Here is a 20,343-nt window from a genome sequence, read left to right as displayed (position 1 = left end):
AACACTCGTATTAGATAGTTACAGGTTTAATATTACAAGTTATTGACATGTTATTGATACGATGAAGGGGCGGACTAAGGCTTAAATATTTCCGGGAGATTACCGAAATTACCGGCCTTCTATTTTTAGTTCATTAATTAAATTCCTAAAGTCCCTCCAAATGGGCAGTCTGTCCCTGATACGATATTATAATAAAGATTAATTTCGAGGTAGTCGTTTATAAAAGTATAGACGCAAGGAGAGAGTTCGCACGCGCCAACGACTCTACGAAGTTTATTTAAATTATCTGGTCGCTCCTTTTGCTAGAATCTTACGTAAATGTATACCTACATCGATCAGTGAGTATATAAATTTAGTAAATTTCCCGCTTTTACCGTTATAACGTCATTCCATATCTCGCGTTTCATTTACGTCTTCTTAGTCAACGTTTCATTTATGGTATCGCATAGTTGAGATACTCTATCGCGCCTGTAGAAACGCAATTACACCACTTCCTGCGACAGCTTCCATTCCTTTCACCGTGATTACGCCGACATCGGGAGCGAAATGCACCGACAAACAAAAAGACGCTTAGAATCAGACAACTGGCCGCCTTGTCCCTCTTTTCGCGTCCCCATGATCCTGACAGTGAAGGTATCTCGAGGACGAGACCTTATTCGATCGATCACGCGATCCTCGAGGTTGCCCACGTTTAAGGACGACCAGAAACTTTCGTACCGGAAACATCATCGAGAATCGATCGACGAAGGATCTAAGATAACCGACACGATTCAAATAAGCAGAGTGGGTCGCAAAAGTATTAACTTACTAGAAATTTCTCATTCGCCTAAATTCATCTTTCTCGACTATCGTTCATGAATAATTATAAAGGCAAACATTGAAACAAAATTCATACGATAATTGCGTAGAATTCTGTAGAATTTCTCTTACACCGATCCGATGAAGCGGCAGTGCCCTTCAGACTTTCGCGATTCGATTAATCGCTTACTCGCGAGGGATTCGACTGCGAAACTCGCACCTACTAGTTTTGAAATTCGAAATCACCTTGTGAAGATCGAATACTTGATAAGTACAATGTACGACGAATTGATTTCATTAAGATGTACAAGTGGATATGTAACTTAACTGCATTATTAATTTAAATCGTATTTATTTCAGTTTGACGAACTTGCAGGTACAAAGAGAGGCAGAGGAATGCGCGTGCGCGTTTCAAAGAGGCGTGGTGCATACCTCGAGGACAATGCAACGTGAATTCGAGAGGTCGATTCAAGCGAACGATACTTGAAAATGGGTCAGAGGATTTTTCGTTTCACGGATCAGTTCCGATTTTACGCACGATGAGCTCTCTCCCTCGGGGTCGACGACTTTCGACGTTCCCGCGGACGATTTTGGACCGAAGGTTCTTCTGTTCCCTTCTCGTGAAACTCGTTCACCTCATGTCAGAAGGCAAACTTGATGCCAACTACTTTTATCGAGTTCGCGTGAAAAAACACGTAGGTCATTCGCCGTGAATGCATCTATGCTCAAAGAAAACGACATAGCGTTAAGTAGAGTTCAATTGATCTATACGCAGCTACACTGGCGCACGAAAGTATTCGAACATGTGCCACAGTAAACTGTCCATTCTGTGCGCGTACTATAAGACAATTTGTAATTTCACTAGCGCTGTACTGAAACACAACCGTCATTTGTTTAAAAACAGGACGCGTAGAAACAGAGCCGCTAAAAACTGGTTAAATTATATACACTGGCTAACAGGTACCGGTATGCGCAATATCTCACAACAGACATTTTCCAAATTTTCAGAAAACTACGAATCGTGGAGGTTTGACAAATCCGAGCAGTCCATTGGCGCGTTAAATTTCAAAATACATAAATTCCAGTCGCGCATTTTCATGTACCACGAAATTTATTAACTTGTCATAGAAACACTACGAATTCCCAATTCCAAACCTATTCAATAACTCAACCGTGACGGGACAATGATCGCAAACGATCGGGTAGAGTGGAAACCACGATGGTAACGTTTGCTATCGTCGTAGCTGTCAACGATGGAAACACACGTACGATCCACGTATATACGTGATTGAGTATCGGCTGAATCGAGAGGCAGGTTTTCTACATGGGGAAAACGTCGATCTGCGTAATCACTTTCCATTGAGTGAATTTTCCCCTAGCTGTTGATCGCCGCCGTTTCGAGCGATTTATTCGTCGTCAAATCGCGGGACGAAGGGAATCGTATCGAACGGAGGGAATTTTTGTTCGACCAGCCGTAACGATATCGTAACGCCGGTAACGAAATACACGATTTATTATTATGCGTTACGTCGTCGCAGTTTCATTAAACGCGTCCTGCACCGGAACGTGTCGAAGAAACGACGTTAACGGGCCTGCGGCCGATTTCCGCCCGCTGTGCCGATCGCGCGCCGCGATACTCAACGACCACGGTGAATAACGCGATCCGTCCAGTGATTCGATCACGACTTTTCGTCGCTTGTTGATCGTGAAAATCAATATGAGAAATTTTGGTAATTCTTTGGTTTCGCGAATTGGATGAGTGGAAGGATTTGGAACGATCTTATTAGAAATAAGTAATTTGATTCTTAAGAATCGGACTTAAGAATTGTAATGATATTGTAAAATTAAAAAGAAATAAAGTCGGTCGATTTGACTTGCGAGAGGTTCGATTATCTCTTGTTATCCCTCGAGCCTTTTACAAACTGTTTTGGGCATTTAGATGAATTATATCATTGGACAAGTTATTAAACAACTAACAAGTTACTTTGCTTTTCGACTGTCTCGTGCGAACATACTATCTTTTAAACACGTGTTGAAAGCATATCATTAAGAACAGAAGATATTGAGAAAATAGACAAAGATGAATCTATCACGCTCTTTCTGTGTGATCTTCGAATGAAAATAAACCGTATTAGCATAGAACAGTATGCAACGATTCGATCTCGTATCTTGGAAAAGACATCCATAGGTCAAATCCGGCTCGAAGGGGTTTTTACCTTGTCGAACACTCTCAGAAGTTCCTTTCTCTTTGACGCTTCGGTAGCAAATGGTTTGAATTATGATCATGTATCACGGAGGAGCCGATGATTACAGACCTTCGATAGCTCAGTTGGTAGAGCGGTGGACTGTAGTCGTTGAAGCGTTCCAGAAGAGGAGAGATATCCATAGGTCGCTGGTTCGAATCCGGCTCGAAGGAATATTTTTTGTAGAACGAAGCTTCTTCGTTCAAATAATTCGAGCAATTTGGTCGGAACATGAACGGGAAATGTAAATGTACACGCAACCCCTTCGATAGCTCAGTTGGTAGAGCGGTGGACTGTAGTTGGCTCGATTAACGCGGTGAAAAGAAAGAGACATCCATAGGTCGCTGGTTCAAATCCGGCTCGAAGGAATATTTTTGCAAAATATTATTGAAAAAATGTAAGATAAGTTTCTGAACCTCGGAAGAATAAAAATGGTTATAATCCCTTGCAACAACTCTTTTAGTATAGAACGGTGGACTGTGGTTGATCTGAGTAGAGTGTAAGTGGAATAGTTAAGAAGGGTATCCGTAGATTGCTATTTCAAATCTGGCTCAAAGGAACGATTATTTTGTCGATTCAATTTAATCGAATGTTATTCTGTTGGGAAACGTTACTATTTCGATGCTTTTTGAAATATATGTGTCGGAGATGTAGAGACATCGAGCCTTTCTTTTGGAAGATTTCTCAATACTTGGGCTCGGGGTGACATAACTGGTCGCCGAACGTAGCCACGGTCACGGGATGAACGAAATGTTTTACAAAGGAGGTTCCAGTGTTAACGGATACGCTGTATAAACAATCAAGTCTTGATCAGGAGCAATGCTGGTTTATGTGGAACTGCCTAGTTACGGCGCTTGGGAATTTGTTGATATTCCCGATCGATATGTATTTGATATATGTTACTGTATCTGTCTTTTATTTTGCAATCTCCTTGGAGAGTTTACTGTCATCGTCTTGGAGTCAGTTTTAGAGAAACCCTGTGCCTGAGTGAACGTGTCAGTGTGCTATCAAAAAAATATATTAAAACGTACAGAAAGTTTCCCGTTGACCGTGGATTCGTTACAGAACCCAAGAATATTATTAAAAGCATTTGTTTACTTATTAACATCATGATGGCAAATGCTAACGAAGAATCGTCTCGCGCTCGAAATCCAAACGACAATTCGACATATGTATTATTATGTAATAACTGATGTTACTGTATAATTTTTAACGTTATATTTTAGAGAGAAAATAATTAAAATTATTGATATATAATACGTAACAATTAGTAGAATTATTAAACACGTTCCACCACGTCCCTTCGATAGCTCAGTTGGTAGAGCGGTGGACTGTAGCGGTTAATGTATATTCAGAGATATCCATAGGTCGCTGGTTCGAATCCGGCTCGAAGGAATATATTTTTATATTTTTAAACACACAATTTCTTATTAATTTATCGTTACAACTTCCTGAATCGCGTTATAAAATTGTTTTTCATACTTTTCAAAAATGTTTATTTCATTTGTTTCGCTCGAAAAAAGCTCACCAACAAAGAGATCTGAGGAGATCATCTTTCTTACGTCGTAGATTAGAGAAGACGAGTCGATTCTTCGTTTGTAAATATCTCCTATATTTTGACGGATAATTGCATTTTTTAAACATATAGATTATAATGTTATGATTACATTCGCGAGAACTAAAACTGACCTAGCTCAGAGATTGGTTTATCATTATTGGTAATCATCAATTTCATAATTATAGATGTTTGTTCGGTCAACAGATAAAAAAATATACGTAGATAATGTATTTTTTATCTCGTTAATTACATTACATTACATACAAGCAGTATACAAGCGGATAGTGAAATCGAAGATCAAATTTCAGATCTCACGAATCAGGCGTAGCACACTTTTCCTAAATCTTCTCGAAACCTGTAACTTCGTACAGGATTAAGATCGTGTAGCGATTATAACAAATAACAAGGAGTGAAACGTCGTGCCGCTAAGAAAATTCAATCGCCTTCGATCGGCACCGTACACCACCTCTCCCACCTACAGAAGGAGAATTTCAATTAACGTTGCGGGGCTCACGGGAAGAGAAAAAATCGAGATAAATAATCGAGCGACGGTATTCGACTTCCATCGCCCACTGACCTAATAGGAGTCAATTTCACCGTGTACCATTTCTTCGAAGGCGCGCCGTACCAACGACAGTCAAAAGTCTCTGACGTGGAATTTCTGATATCGTTGTCGTTGACTTTCAAATGGCGAGTCGAAACCTGTGGCGCCTCCAGTTGGACGACTCGCCTTTCGAAGAAAATTAATTATTATATCGACCATTGGAGAAGTTTGCTTAGGGATCATTGTCGATGAATGACTCTCGATCATTATCGACGTTACCGAGATAAATAGCGTAAAACGCGATATTTCAAGGTCAAGCGAACAATCGTCATTGTGCCCGCGAATAAGAGCGTCGCGTATCGATCAGATAAGATATCGCGGTGAATCGACGGAGAAATCGGGTCAAAATTGAAATGTCAAGGAGATCGTCTACTTTGATGACAAAGTTAAACTCGAGAATCTTTGGGACCCTGTCTCTCTTAAGAAACTAGCTTCGAACTTTTCACTTTCGTAGGACTCTTTAAATATTCATGCTGCTGCTTTCTTAAAGCAGACGCTTTACGCATACCTATTCCTGGTTCGTTCTACTTGCCAAGTTCGTGCCCTTCAATGTCTCTGTTTCCATTTCCCTAAAACAAACGTCTAACGTTCTAATCCTGATTTATCGCTTTGTCGAATGCACCGTGAAAAAAGCTTTTACCTCTGCGTGATCCTGCACGATTTCATACAGCTCTATTTGCACGTTTCTATTTATGTTTCCAATCGTACGTGTGTTCGAGAACAGCACGGAAGAATGCTAACGAGATTCCTGCATGATACGGCCGGCATCCTCCATATCGAAGGAGTCCAAGCCAGAGGGACGGCCTTGCCACGACATCGAGATACACAGCTTTCTCTACTTTCGCTTACACGCGAGATTTTCAGACCGACTACCGGCAAACTCGTGGCGATTCTTAAACGGTGTTTATCACTTTGGCTCGTGTGCATTCCATCGAAGGTGGCTTGTTCCCGGAGTCAATGAAGGAGGAAACGCTTCACCGACGATGGAACGTTCGCTCGTGGATCGCGCACTTTGAAAATACCGTTGAGTTACGATGGAAAGCGCTGCGAATAAAAATAATAAATGCCTCTGATTGGATAGAATATAAAGTTTCTCGAGAGAGATGTCATTATACCTATACGAGAAGTTGAAAGAAGAAGCGACGTAAATGAGGAATTTATTTATTCAAAGATACGCTACTATGAACTATGCATCGGATATAACGAAAGTAAACTGCGCTTGTACCAAGGTTCGATGTTAGCTATAACTGTGCTTCCAAATTATAAAGTTGTGCATATTAAATTGTATATAACATCTACGATGTTTCGAGGATAGGTTTTAAAATCGAAGATTAAGCAAACGCTAAAATAAGCACGTCTTCCATAGATTTATACGACCGAGATAGCGGAATTTAATTGCAACATCCGCTGATTGCCCCCGCAGAATGTGGGTGCAAACGACTCCCTCGATACGCTGGAAACTAATTAAACGATTCTGCGTTACGTCCTCGCAATCGTCCATAATCTCTAGCACGTTATCGATCCTATCATAGCTATCTTCCATTTCACGGCTCTAAAATTTCTAGCTCTTTAAATCTTTGGAATTTGTGAAGCTTTAAAATTCTACGCGAACGTTAGAGGATTCGTTCTCCTGAACCAAAATATGACCAAACGTAACGAAACGATCAACTGGATTGGTTTCGGAATGGAAACGATGTAGAATCAGCGACGAAAGAAAGGCTGAATCGGAATGCAAACGCGTCGCCTCGACCCACCGATGGTCGGCCTGTTGGTATTTCACGAGGCTACAGTGCGATTTTCTCTCTCGCGCGTCGTGTAGCGTCTCCTCCTTTTCCAAACTGCAAAATAACGGAATTCCTTCGTTTTATGTTCAATAATCGTGCAAATATACATCTTTATCTTTCCCATCGTTTCACGATGACTTATCGCAATCGATCAAGCGAACGAGCTATTCGTTAATCACTGTAATTTCCGTTCATCGTCGTTGCACAATTGGCTTCCTTGCTACTGTGTGATTAACAGCCGTTTTGCTTTTATGATCCACGACGATTGCGTTCGAGTTTCATGCTTTGGAGCCGTAAAAGTACATCTTCGCCTGGAAGACTGATTCGAAATTACGATCACGCGCCTTGTAACAATTAAGTCAATGCGTGTGAAATGAGGTTCCTTTGAAGTTTGAATTTGCTGCGCCGATATCGCTCAATTTCATTCAATTTTATCCCATCGTTAACTATCAGGTATATCGAAGAAGAAGAAATTTACTATAAATCGGTATATTCGCCGAAGGAGATTCATAACTAACTAAATAAACTAAAAACTAAATTTCGGAAAGGTAGAAAATTTCATAAAGATTAAAACGTAAAATTTGGAATTCAGAGAAGGTTAAAAACGTTTCCTATGTCGCCTGAGTAATTTTTTAACGCGTACATTGTTTCAAAGGGGCTCGCGATCGAAGAAATTAAAACAGTTTCGTTCTAAGACTGAATTCTAAAAGTGACAGCTCTTACAAGTGTGGAATAGCGAAACAAGATAATCTCTGAAAAAGTATGTCGAGTTGTGTGGAACGTATCGATTAAATTCAAATAAATGCAATTAGAATTTTATTGTGTAAAACGATATTTGACGTGCACAGACCTAATCGAGTAGTTAAACAAAATAAAATTCGTTGGAGTATTTTAACAAATGAATCAAAGATTCGTCTCGGTTTTCCAGGTGGTAAGAAACTGATCAAACATCAGTTTGAACAATAAATGGTTCCAAGCGGCAGACCTTGAGCGGCCATTATGGGCGTTAGACTACGAGCAAAGAGAATTTCGCGGCGCTAGCAAGCTGGAAAGGTCCTTTCTCGCGTTCGACCTACAAGCCAGAAGAATGCAGTCGTCGTTTTCTCGGCCAGAACGTTTAAGCCTGTCACCTCTCCTCTTCGATGCGGACCACGTACGCGCCGTTCCAATTTTCAATAACGAAGAACGGGCTTGCTCGATTTCGTAATTAACCCGGCGAATTTGCCAGACCGGCCTTGATCTTAACCACCCTCGTATTTCGCCTCGATTTCGCCTGATTCGAAACCGGGAATTTTCTCCTCGATTCGAGGTAGGCGTGTTTTATTATCGCAGTTGAAATGGCTCGACACATCGAACGTAAGACTCGTACAGATTTTAAAAGATCGATATAAAAATTTATGATCAATCAGAGTGGAAGCTTTATCGAGTGCTTTTTATTAGAAGAAGGTACCTTCGGATTCGATTCAGGAGAGAGATTAAACGAAAGAAAGATGAAAAGAGAGATTGACGTAATAAATATCTCCTTATAACTTCTTTAGTATCATTTTATGGTCTAAAGGCAATTTGATGCTGAAAGCTAGAACATAAACGTTCGTAACTTGTACGATTGACAAATCCTCCATTAGCCAAATAACGAGTTTGGTTATCGATCATTAACGCTGAAATTATCAATTTGTACCAATGTATAGGTAGAAATTTTATAGGTTTACGGCGATGCATTTCTGCAGATTTTTATGATCTTTTAAAAACTTTGTAACTAAATTTTACCCAAACTATGCGTTTCTTTCTATGTATTTCATTTCAATTTTTACGACAGATTTTATAATTTACTCACCGATAACTCCGATGTTAATGTATAGAAACTATAGTTGGAAAATCGGGTCATCGACCCAGAGAAGAACGACGAAAGGTCTTCGAACTTTGTAAACTCGAGTCGCGATACTTCGAACCCGTTCCACTTTCCTCGAGAAATTCTTATTGAAAGGGGATGGGAAGTGTGAATGAGAGACTCTCGTATTCCGCCGGTTTCTCTTTTATTAAAGATTCCATCGAGAACGTAAAATTGATAATTATTACTTAGCTTTAAAAAATATACATACACGATATTTTATATTTATATATATATATATTTATTTATATATATATATATAAAAGTTTGGCTAACCCTTTAAAAATAAGGGTGTCCGCCATTTTGTGACAGGGAGTTTTGGCGGTCGCTGAGGGATCATCGATTTTTATTTTCATTTTTCCTGGGGTCAACAGGACAACCGCAGCCCGACCTCCCAGCTAAATCCGTCGTGTCCTCCGTCCATGTGTCAGGGATCCGTCTTTTTTTCAGGGACCGGCTGAGACACGCGTTCATATATTACACACGATGATAATAATCCTTGTTTCGTTTTACTTTTCCTTTTTTACTTCGTGTTCGCGTTACGATCGCGTCGTTTCTCTCCAGGTCAGGTTTCGTGGAGGCCAGGGTGAAATCGTCGTGGGTTTGGGAGAGAAATGGGAGAGAAATGGGAGTGAAAATAGAGAAAAAGAATAGTTCGCTGTATCGTCGTTCGTCGTGGCGTTCATCGTCGCGTTCGTCGTGGCGTTCGTCGTGGCGTTCGTCGTGGCGTTCGTCGTGGCGTTCGTCGTGGCGTTCGTCGTCGCGTTCATTGTCGCGTTCGTCGTTGCGTTCGTCGTCCTGGTCGCTGAATCTCGAGCCGCATGAAAATTATCACAGATCGTTGGTGACGTGATGGACGGTTTTCGTCGGCGAACCGATCGGGAGCGCTCGATTCTCATCTTTATCGACAATCACGTCTTCGAGCCCCTTTCTGCTACATCCTCTGTTAATAACTGTTCCTCTAAAAACAGTCTACCAAAAGGCTCTGTTTAAAATTTTATACAACTACCCTGTATCGTAACGGAAGTAATCTTCGTGAAAGCCCACCCGACCGTGTTCCCCGATCGAAAACGTCGCCGACGACCCCACGTCCACCGTGAAACTCGTGAAGGATAATCGACCAATGGCAGGACGAGAATGAGAGGGATCGAAGGAAGATCAAAGGTGAACGCCCAAAACGACAGGCAAGAGGAGAATCAGAGGGTTTGACTTAGACGAGAAGGAGGAACGCGACACTGTGGGCTTAGAAGAACCCGTCACCGGTCGGATCGTTCACCCATGGATAGTTATTCGGGCAACGTACGCAGGTCTGAAGGTTGATGGTCTCTCCAGGAACCTCTTTCGAGGTGAGTTTGCAAGTGTGAGGAACCCAACAAGCTGGAGGTCCGTCCACGATACACTTCTCCTTCCACGGCTCGAAACTCTTCGATTCTGTTATCGTGCGAGGATTCTGGATCCACTGGATCACTTGGGTCATCGTCACGAAGTAAACGTCGTTGTGGTTGGACAAGATCTCGTCGATCCAATAAAGGAACGCGTCCAAGAATTCGGGGTTGTTCTTCAGCCAGGCTGCGTGGAAGTAGAGGCCCAAGGGAGCGCGGTTTTGTTCGTAATGTCGGTCAAAGTTGTGGTTTAGGAAATTGTAGAATTGGTCGCCGGTTAGGATGTTGCTGCACGAGTCTACCATGGCGCAACCGGGAAGGTATTCGTCGTTCTGTGGGTCTTCGCGGCGGTCCAACTCGTTCATCACCATCTCCCAGACGGCGTGCGACCTACGCAGAAAAGTTGATGCTCGATAGACGATGGAGGGATTGAATCGAGCCGCTACTATCCCTGGGATTTCAGGTGAAGATGTAGCTGCTTGATTCGAAGTGATACTTTTTGCATAAAAGGGGACACTTTTTACATAAAATATTTTGATATTTTTATGCTACGAATCCGCTCTTGATATTAGTATAGAACGTACCAAAGATTAGGTTAATCGGACACGTAGATAGACGGAAATAGATAGGTTGCTACTCTTAATGAAATTCATTGTGTGATGTAGCTTTCACTGACAGCAATACATATATTAAATTAAACATTATTCGATATTAAACGTGTCAATATTTATCGATATGTTGAAGCTACAAACGTTCTTGGTACAAGATGCATATACCAGATAATTGGATCAATTATCTGGAGCTACTACTAATACCAGCTTGCGACAGAATTGTATTAACGTAATCATTGAAGCGCGAAGTTTTTAATCAGATTAAAGTAAATTCGCTTTTCTACTTTAAAATTAGGTTACCTCGTCGGACAGTGTTGAAGGTTTCCATGGCAACGGTGCGGCATTCTGAAGTACATCGTGTAAGGCCATAGCGGTGGGTTGTTCAAGGCCGCGGTGATGGTGGAATCGTAAAGGAATGCTTGTTCTTCCATCATCGTGAACTGGTTGTTTCCACCGACTCTGAGATACGGAGCCCTCACACCGACCACGCTGTTGTCCGTTAAATTAGCGAATTTCTCCGCGATGATCCTCATACCAGCCATTTCTTTAGCCCAGTCGTCCACCGTCGCGTCTGACCAGAAACGTTCGTCGTCGTTGTGACTTGAAACACAAGCGTTTATCGCGCGATTAACGCTGACTTTAAGGATCGGCTGCTAAAACAACTTAAACCGCTAGAAATTGAACTTCCGAGTCTCGTGCTACATTATCGTCGTTACGTTTACCGCAATTTTATTTTAAAAGTGCATTTTTTTAAGATCGAACGATAGGTAGATCGTTAAAAATCGACCAGAGTATAAGCTCGTAGCAAAAGTCGTCGTTAAAGCTGAACGCTGGAGCGAGGTTGAAAAAAGCTCAAAAAGGATAAGGAGAGATTAATTTGTTTTTCACAAGTGTTTGCTTACGAGATAGAGTGAACGGCGATCTCGTGTCCTTTCCTGTGCATTTCCTGGACAGCCGAGTAGTTGGTGTACTTGTGCGAGACGAAGAAGCTGGCCTTGATTTCGCAACCGTTTGGGTTCTTGCGTTTTCCGTTGAAGATCTCTTTGTACAGTCCGATATTATTGTTATTGATGGCATCATCGAACGTGATAGTGATCATCTGCGGTACGTCCTTGGGAGGTAAATCTCCGGGGATCGTGGTACCATCCTCGGAACAGAAGCAATCGGGTAGAACGCAGACTGTAGGGTCACAGGGTGGCGCTCTGTTCGGGTCGTTGTCCATATCTGTAATTTTCGCGAACCCGCGATGGCCCCTTTTACTCGAAAATCTTTATTTCAAGTCGCCTCGACGAAGCACGATGAAATTAAGAGCAACGCAACTCGTCATCCGTCCCTGTCATGTTCCTCGTTGTTCGTGTCAAAAAGAACGTAAATTATTCACACGCGTCGATAAAATTGAATCTCGTCGATCTTCGTTTAAAATCATTTCGAAAAAGAGAGACGAACAGTGTTTTTGCGAACGAAAGTAGGCTACCCTGATGCGTCGATAAAATCGAATCTCGCTAATTTACGTAGTTTTCACTATGCATTAAGTTTCCAATTTTCACCTTCGGGAGGCGATCGTTAAAAGAACGAATAACGAATAGAATTTCCAGTTATGAAATTTACCAAAAGGAACAAAGTTTCTCTATTTCATACTCACCGCAAATATTCTCGTCAGATCCGTCGGCGCAATCCTTTTCCCCGTTACAGAAAAGACCTCTCTCGATGCAAGAGCCATCGCCGCAAGCGAGGAAGCCATCTTGACAGAGCGGTTCCTCGGTGTAAAGCAGGGGTTTCGCTTTTCTTTCCTTGTTCTTCAGTTTGCAGTTGTTCACCGAGTCTTTCCAGTCGCAGGTCTGTTTATCGATATCGAAATACAGTCCCGCGGGACACCTGATGGCCTGAAGACCCGAACTGGTGCACTGAATCACGTCACGACAGTTGTCACCCTCTCCTGCCACCAATCTGAACCATTCGCCCGCATCCTTGTCCTTGCAAATCTCGCTTTCGAAGCTCTCTTCTTTCTTCTCTTCCTGTCGCTTCACACGATTCGAGCCTTCTAAAATTAAGTGGTTCGTATCGTCTTTAGGGCAATGTGTATTCCATTTGTATTTACAAGTTACCGTATTGGTGGAACGATAGTTACGAGGATTTAATATTAAAAGTACTAGAATAATTACAACGATCCATTTCTATTACAGCAAGTTATACATTACAGTTTATACGTTTGCAAGAGTGTATTTCTAAGAATTTGAATTACTTTTTATATAATATATACACATCTGCATATATAATGTTATATATCGTCACACACTTTTTCGCGTATCTTACATTTTCACTCGATCGATGTAAATTACACGTATACCGTAGTGATCGATAGTCGACGACTAGTGTCAAGAAGATCGATACTAGCGAAGATTTCATAAGAAGTGCAGTAACGATATAACATTATTTTTCATATACATGATTTATTGCTAATATAATGACTTCTTTGCCGATATAGTGGATTATTTAAAGTTAAATATAAAGTTGTCGGGAATAAAAACGTTTACATAAAACTTCTAAACGACACTCGGATTTCTTCGGTGAAATTTCGAGACGCATACATATATGTACGATTGCGTAACCGCGAAGATACCTATCAGCGGCGAGATTATGGAAAGTGTGAAATTGACGTCACAATACAACGTTGGCTCATGATTATTTATTTACCAATTGACAGAATCATCGTCTTTCGTCAGATGGATCAAAGGCAAGCGATTAGCATAAACCATAATTTCCCTTTTTTTCCTACTTTTTCTTTTTTTTTGCCTATTTTATCGAGCAACCAATTCTCGCCGACGTTCGATTTCTTACGTTTAGTAGAGGCGGAAGTAGAAAATCAATACTATAAATTGCGTAAGAGTTACGAATATACGATTTTGCCAATATTTATCTCGCTTATGTAACCCATTTGCGAATGCTGTTTTATAAAATACATCTCTCGTACCTATTTATATTTGTAGAATCTCTTTTCTAACAGAAATATATAACTGCTTTCACGTCGAGTGCTTTTATATGTTCGTTTAAAAAGGGAAACTGCGAATGCTTTGGAAATTCACGACGTGTGGCATTGTTTTCATTTCGAGATGGTTCTTGGTCGAACGAGCGGAAACGCGCTCCGCTCGAGAAAGTGGAAGCAGAAACGGCTGATTTTTAATATACGGGGAAACACGCGTTGCTTTCCTCTATTTGCAGTTTCGGCCCCGCGTTAATTTTATATCAAAGCAACGAACGGAGAAAGCTGTCTCGCGCCTTTCCAACGACATTGTTTTATTAGCGTGTTTTATTAGCGTGTTTTATTAACGATTTCGCCTTCTTTTCATGTCCCTAATGCATAGAATTCATTAGGTTGACCAACCCTTCCAAGCGAAATCTTTTTCTTAACAATGATGCAATGTTACGATAATATGGCCTATATACGCTCAAACTTATATATATATATATATCGTAGTTGAAAGTTCGTAAAAATAGACACGAACGTCCAATTATAGTGATCAAGCCTTTGTTCGGTCTAGCTCTCGTAAAAGTTGTTTCGGAGTCCATTGCCCCATTAATTTTGGAAAGGTCAGTCGGTAAGGCATAATGGCGGGTAATCGGAAGGATGCTAATTCAACCGGCTACCTTTTCGAGAGAAAGTGGAATCTTTCTCTAGAAGTTGCGCGATGAAGAAAGGCGATTGGTTTTACAAAGTAGGAAGTTCATTAGTGTAAAATAGTATTATTGAAGCAAGAACGACTAGATGGAAAGCGATTTGGATTCGGAGCGCCTGAAAAGAAGCGATTTCAAGTAGAGTTTAGGAATAACGAATTTTACAGTGTTTAGATTTAATGTAAAAGGAACGAGGGACATTTGAATATAAAATTGGATTACCAAGGATCGAAATTCTATGTAAAAAAAGGCGATGGAAAGTGAAATTCTTGAGGAATTTTAAAGAGTTGTATGTCAAGTCGCGAAGCAACGAGCCGAAGAAAGTACGAAGTCAGCAGGTTACAGATCCAACGAAGCCTAATCACTGGATCTCCTTGAAAACCGAGAATTCTACAATCCATAGCTTCAAATTCAACGATCCATGCTATTCTACGGCTCGATAACGACCTCTTTCTGGGTGTCATAAACTTTCAAACGTCGATCTATTGTTCTTTCACTTCCTTCGCATACTAATATTATTCCGTAGCCGATTTCAAAGTCGCGGGTCTACCTACGTTCGTAACGTGGATATTATTTCAAAGGGAATGCACGTTAAGCCATTTACCGAGCTTTTCAATAACCTTATCATCTATAAACCTTCGCGTCTGAAAATCGATTAAAAAACCGGCTCGAAGAAAATGTCGACGTTCGAAGGTTTGGAAAGATCCACACTGGATTTAAACTCGTTTAAAGTCAAACAAATTCATATATTTAACCTAATAAATTTCTATCGAACTTACGTTAAAATACCTACAGGATCTAAGAACAACAGCATGATACGTTACAGACATTTTCGAAACAAAACGCTGACTCTAAAAAATCAATTAGAATCGAATATGCCAACGTTGAAGTAGCTATAGACTCTATCAAACATCGAACGATCTACAGTTATTTTCAGAGCTAAAGATCAGCGTTAAAAACTATTTAAACTGGTACGAAAGAACGAAACACGGTGAAACTTATCGATATTTGAAATTACAAGAGATACAGATACTTTCGAAAGTCAAAGACTGAGGCTGCGTAAAGCATCGATTAACTCGGTTAAATCGATTAAAAGTCTTAACATCGAAAATCGCGTAAAATAATATCCGAAAATATTCCGAAGAATTCTCAAAGAATGCAAAGTCGACAACCACCCTACAGATGCATGAAAAACCAAAGTTTGGCTACGGAACCAACGCGTTAAATCGTTTGAGCCCCGTTGGTCCCGCGGGCTGGTGTCATGTCGGCATCGCGTAGCGCCGCGACAAACGGGGAAAGTTGCGCCCCCCCACCCCGTGTATTTTTCAGGGCACGGCAGTGACGTCACCCATCCGGGACCGAGTAGAACCAGAGGCTTTCACGCTCTAATCTCTTATGCAACCTGTCGTCTCTGTCGACCGCCAGAATCGTATTCCGTCTGATTTGCTCCGTCCAAACCGCCGATTCTTCGAAAGCGTCCACCGTCCGCTATTTCTGAACGAGGAAAACAGCGCCACAGGGGGCGGAGGAGGGGCAGTGGACACGGCTCACGAACATTGCCGCCTGTCGCCATTTCGAGACTCACGTGCACTCCTGTTTAAACGGTTCGCCTTAATTTTACATTTCACGCGATGATTATCAGTCGACTTTTGCTACTACCGTCTACTCTAACTTTAGTCCGACGCTTAAAGAAATTGCAGACTAATTTCAAACAACGCTGATTCTATTGTTCGCGTGTAAGTAGCTTGAGAAGCTTATGGCGCAACGGTCGAAAGAATCAACCAGCTAAAGGACTTCTAACGTGGTGCAACGTGGTCTGTCTCAACGTTTGTTATATATAGTACGATTACGAAGACCGTAGCTAGTTCCCAAGTAAAAATAGTTACTAAAAAGGCGACGTGTCTTGGTACAATGTCCAAGGAAGAAGACATTGACTCGTAGAGGGAAGGACAGAGGGTAAAATTCAATTCCATATTGAAAATTCCCGCACGAATTCGAATCACGCCTGCCACCATGTTCCCACTCGCTGCCATATTCTATGACAGACTACCCTCCTACACGATTCTCTCGAACCTCGTTAACGATCCAACGTTAGAATCATCTTTATGGTAACACTAACCGTTCCTTTCATCCGTAATTCGTTCGATCTCTCATGATCGGCACACTGATCTGTTCTGTTCAGGCTGTGAAAGTCACCGAATTCCTTACTCACCGGCGAGAACGATGGCTGCCAGAAACAGCAGCACCAGCGAGGACCTCATCCTCGTCCAACGGAAGGAACGGCGCTTCCGGTTCCCGATGGAGGTTCCGTGACTCACGAGACTCTGACTTATCCACGCGTCCGACTGGCCTGTGTTTCACTCGTGTCGAATTCGACGATGGGATGATCGGAGGGGGGCCGTTTTGGGTATTCGAACGAAGAGCTCGCGAGTTTCCCGGCACCACTTCCGGAAAAGAAGTCGAGATAGAGGAACAGCGCTCGCGGGCGCCCTGAGATCTTTGGCTACTCTCTCAGGTAGATCGAGAACGAGTGTTTTCGCTTCAAGGACGCGGACCTTGAAGGCGTAGGTACCACTAACGGACTGACCGAGGCCCGCCACTCGTCGCGCCTTATATTTCCACCACCACGTTGTACCCTGTTGGGCCCCCTCTTTCCTGCTCTTCGATCGTTGCTGTTCTGCGTCGATCCGACAATCGTTGCCTCGCTCCTGCTCCCCAGGATGCAGTGGCGTAGGAGTGTCTCAGCTAGAAGACAACAAGCCTTAACTTAACCCGTGGGTCGTGTGGACGATGCGTTGTATCGGAGGAACGAGGGTAGGTACACTGCCGGACATAAGTGCTACTACGCCTACTGATATTTTATATTTTCTAGGTATTTTCTAGGTATTTTATCGTAAATTTCTTACTTTACTCCTATCTCTTGAGATATACAATAATAAATAAAGTAAAATTTTTCTTTGCATCTTTTCCGGTAGATACAACGAGTAAAATATCCTGATGCTCGTAGCTGGTGGTACATTTACCGTATAGATTACTGCTCGAGAGTTTAAGAACCTTCTTATTTGCGAAGCGACGAATAAAAGGGTAGGATGATTTTATTCTTGATAAAGAAATTCACGCGTATTTCGTGTATTTTTGCACGTATAACGCGTTCGATGCGTTTTATATTTCAAGCTAGTCTAAATGACATAAATGATCGTAAAGTAAACGCTCGAAAGTTTTATCTTTCCGATCTTGCATACGATTCGTTATCAACCGTTTACATAAAATTCATCAAATTACTCAAACTACAAGACCATCGTTCGTATTGTACGAGTCGAAAGTCTCGAAACTGCCTTCGGTTTGATCGCTTTAAATTCACGGTCGCGATTCCCTGCAGTGAATTGCAGCAACTTCGACTCTCGGCATATTCACGAGTTTAACGATCTTGAGCGATAAAATCGCAGGATCAGTACGGTGTTTATTGTTTGGAACGTTGTTGTAAAATAGTATGATTCACGAGTACACCGTTTCGAGTAGAAATCAAATTTCAGTAAAATGCATAGTTTGTAAGATTCAGAGGTTGTCATTTTCGAACGAACGTATTCTCAAGTAACGGAGATGTTAAGAATAGAACACAATGGTAGAAAAATCGGGGCGGTGCAATTTCTGGATTTTTTCGCAACGGAGATTTTTACGTAACAGAGAAAATACAAGTTTTCCGTTGCTTTGGAAACGCGAGTACGCGTGGCACCGCGTCGAAAGTGAAACGAGTTCGGATGCAACTGCACTCATTCAGCCGTAGATGCAACGTGACTGCGATTCCAGGAGCCGTTGCACTCATTTGTCTTCCTAATTCGATCTTGTCGTGGTTACACATCTCAGAAACGAAGTGCCCTGATTCGCTTGCTCGAGCTTCGAACGACCGTTCAAACTCGTTCCCTGAGACTCACGAGTACCCTTATCTTAAGTATTTCGCAACTTTGTTTGAGAAGTTCTTGAATTATTTCTTCCTTTTACTCTCAAGTAAAGTCTTTAAATTTAATTTTAATCAACAACTATATATATATTGCAAAATTATAAATATATTACGACATTTGAAAGATCATAAAGTACCTACAAGTGCGTTATAGAACTTGAAATCGACTACTTCAACGCTATCGACTACTTTGAACGAAGATTCAGAAAATCCCGCAAAGAGAGAAAATGCAGAAGATAAAAAAAAGGAAAGCCAAAAATCCTGGTAAACAGAAAGACTATCAGCGAGATGTTTCAAACGTTGTATTCTAAAGATTAAAAGATGGACAAAAATTGTTCAACCCCGGCTTCTCATCCTGGCGTCGAAATGTCAGATCGAAGCAAGGGCTCGGATGGCATTTTGGGGTAGATGACGAGCCGCCTGGTTAGGAAGTCTGCACACGCGTCTATTGCACCATCGTCGTCCGTCTCTTGGAATCGCGACGCGGGCCGGCACGTAAATGCCAACGATCTCGAATCTTTCGATCGCTGCGCCGCGCCAGCAGGTTGCCAGGCAAATCGATGGCTCGCGACCATCTCTGGTCGCGAACCCAGCCACATGGAATGTACCCTTTGCTTGGTGAACGATTTCGTTCGCGCGAGAACGATTTAATAAGCGTGCGTCCTCTTCTTCTCTCTCGCAATTGTTATCCAAATCGAACATGGTATAATTTGATGTTTCGTGTGACGAACGATGAATGGAGTTGATCGTTACGTTGTTTCGTCGAGTCTGCAATTAGGCGAACGTAAATTATGGTAACTGTGAGATCGAGGATTGATTTGTGACATCGTCGATAGAATTGTTAGCGCGATTGCCAGGTTGGTGAGAAAGAACGAGAATCCTATGAGTGTTGTTTGATAGCGATCGAATCTGTGACAGTGTTTGGACGATCTTCACATTCTTAAGTATTTTCGACACTCTTAAGTATTAATTATCAATACTTGGACGATTAATGAAATTTGTGCAGCCGATGATTCCGTATATCGATGAATTCCTGATTTGAAATGTAGCGATAATTTCATTTAATTACCTTTGCTAAATGTGATATAATATCTAATATGATTAAGTACGGTATGCTAATAACGATAAGGAAAGTAATAAGATTGCTGGGCAGTATATTAATCATCGGCTGGTAGTTCTTTCGTTCGAATAAAGACACTATGGTCGGTGGTAATACGTAGGTTGTCGCGCGCGAAGGAAGATCAAAATCGTGAACGTTTCATCTACGCGTCATAGCGAACGTGACTTTTCTTAAAAATTAGCGAATACATTTGGTAGGTCGGACACAAGTCCGAAAAAAGTGAAATCGTCTATGTCACGTTTTTGCTTGGCTCACGTTGGCACATCGGTTCTGCGAACAACCACGTCACGGACTTGTGTATTGGTATCGAAATCTCATTGTGAAACGACGGTGAACCGGCTCTGGTCGGCGTTTATCGTTAAATTCAGCTACAGGAATTTGCCCTTTTCCGAGGCGGAGAAGAAGCATAAACGACGTCGTCGAGAAACCGAGTGTGCGTGCTTAACGATTCTATTATTCGATTATTCGGATGCTACCCATCCTGGTATGACCTGGTATCACCTCCTTGAAAAAAGCGCGAAGAAGAAGAAGAAAAAGTGGTAGTCGAGGAATCTTCGAGCTAAAGGGAAACGCCGAATATGTAACGATCTTTGGAATTTGAAGAAATTTTATTTGAAAAATTCATTGGAAATTTTTTTAACCTTTGCAAACTTGATTTTGATATAAGAGAGTTACGAGAATTAGAAAATCGTGTGATCTTCGAAGCGAGGTGAACGACTAAACAA

At 41.7% G+C, this 20,343-nt stretch overlaps 1 protein-coding gene and 3 non-coding genes across 5 annotated transcripts; 3 read left to right on the top strand and 1 right to left on the bottom strand.

Moving 5' to 3' along the window:
* The first annotated feature begins 3,112 nt into the window (after positions 1–3,112).
* Trnay-gua (transfer RNA tyrosine (anticodon GUA)) lies at positions 3,113–3,214 on the top strand. Its single transcript has 2 exons — positions 3,113–3,149; positions 3,179–3,214. It is a non-coding gene; the product is annotated as a tRNA-Tyr (tRNA).
* Positions 3,215–3,303: 89 nt separating this feature from the next.
* Positions 3,304–3,409, top strand: Trnay-gua (transfer RNA tyrosine (anticodon GUA)). Its single transcript has 2 exons — positions 3,304–3,340; positions 3,374–3,409. It is a non-coding gene; the product is annotated as a tRNA-Tyr (tRNA).
* A 932-nt stretch (positions 3,410–4,341) lies between these two features.
* Positions 4,342–4,436, top strand: Trnay-gua (transfer RNA tyrosine (anticodon GUA)). Its single transcript has 2 exons — positions 4,342–4,378; positions 4,401–4,436. It is a non-coding gene; the product is annotated as a tRNA-Tyr (tRNA).
* A 4,567-nt stretch (positions 4,437–9,003) lies between these two features.
* Positions 9,004–17,160, bottom strand: LOC126917774 (chitin deacetylase 1). 2 transcript variants are annotated; one of them, XM_050725031.1, is made up of 5 exons: positions 16,753–17,160; positions 12,511–12,909; positions 11,771–12,092; positions 11,169–11,468; positions 9,004–10,647 (listed from the first exon to the last, which is right to left on the bottom strand). In XM_050725031.1, the coding sequence occupies exons 1-5, from the start codon at positions 16,799–16,801 to the stop codon at positions 10,119–10,121; spliced, it is 1,599 nt and encodes a 532-aa protein (XP_050580988.1). In that variant the 5' UTR covers positions 16,802–17,160; the 3' UTR covers positions 9,004–10,118. The 2 variants fall into 2 exon arrangements, with proteins under 2 accessions (XP_050580988.1, XP_050580989.1); XM_050725032.1 differs by having other exon boundaries at positions 12,511–12,906.
* Between the last annotated feature and the right edge of the window lie 3,183 nt (positions 17,161–20,343).

Source organism: Bombus affinis, chromosome 6 (assembly GCF_024516045.1).
Source record: "Bombus affinis isolate iyBomAffi1 chromosome 6, iyBomAffi1.2, whole genome shotgun sequence".
Classification (NCBI taxonomy): domain Eukaryota; kingdom Metazoa; phylum Arthropoda; class Insecta; order Hymenoptera; family Apidae; genus Bombus; species Bombus affinis.
Note: the sequence above shows the minus strand (reverse complement) of the source record. Positions and strands in the feature narration are given on the sequence as shown.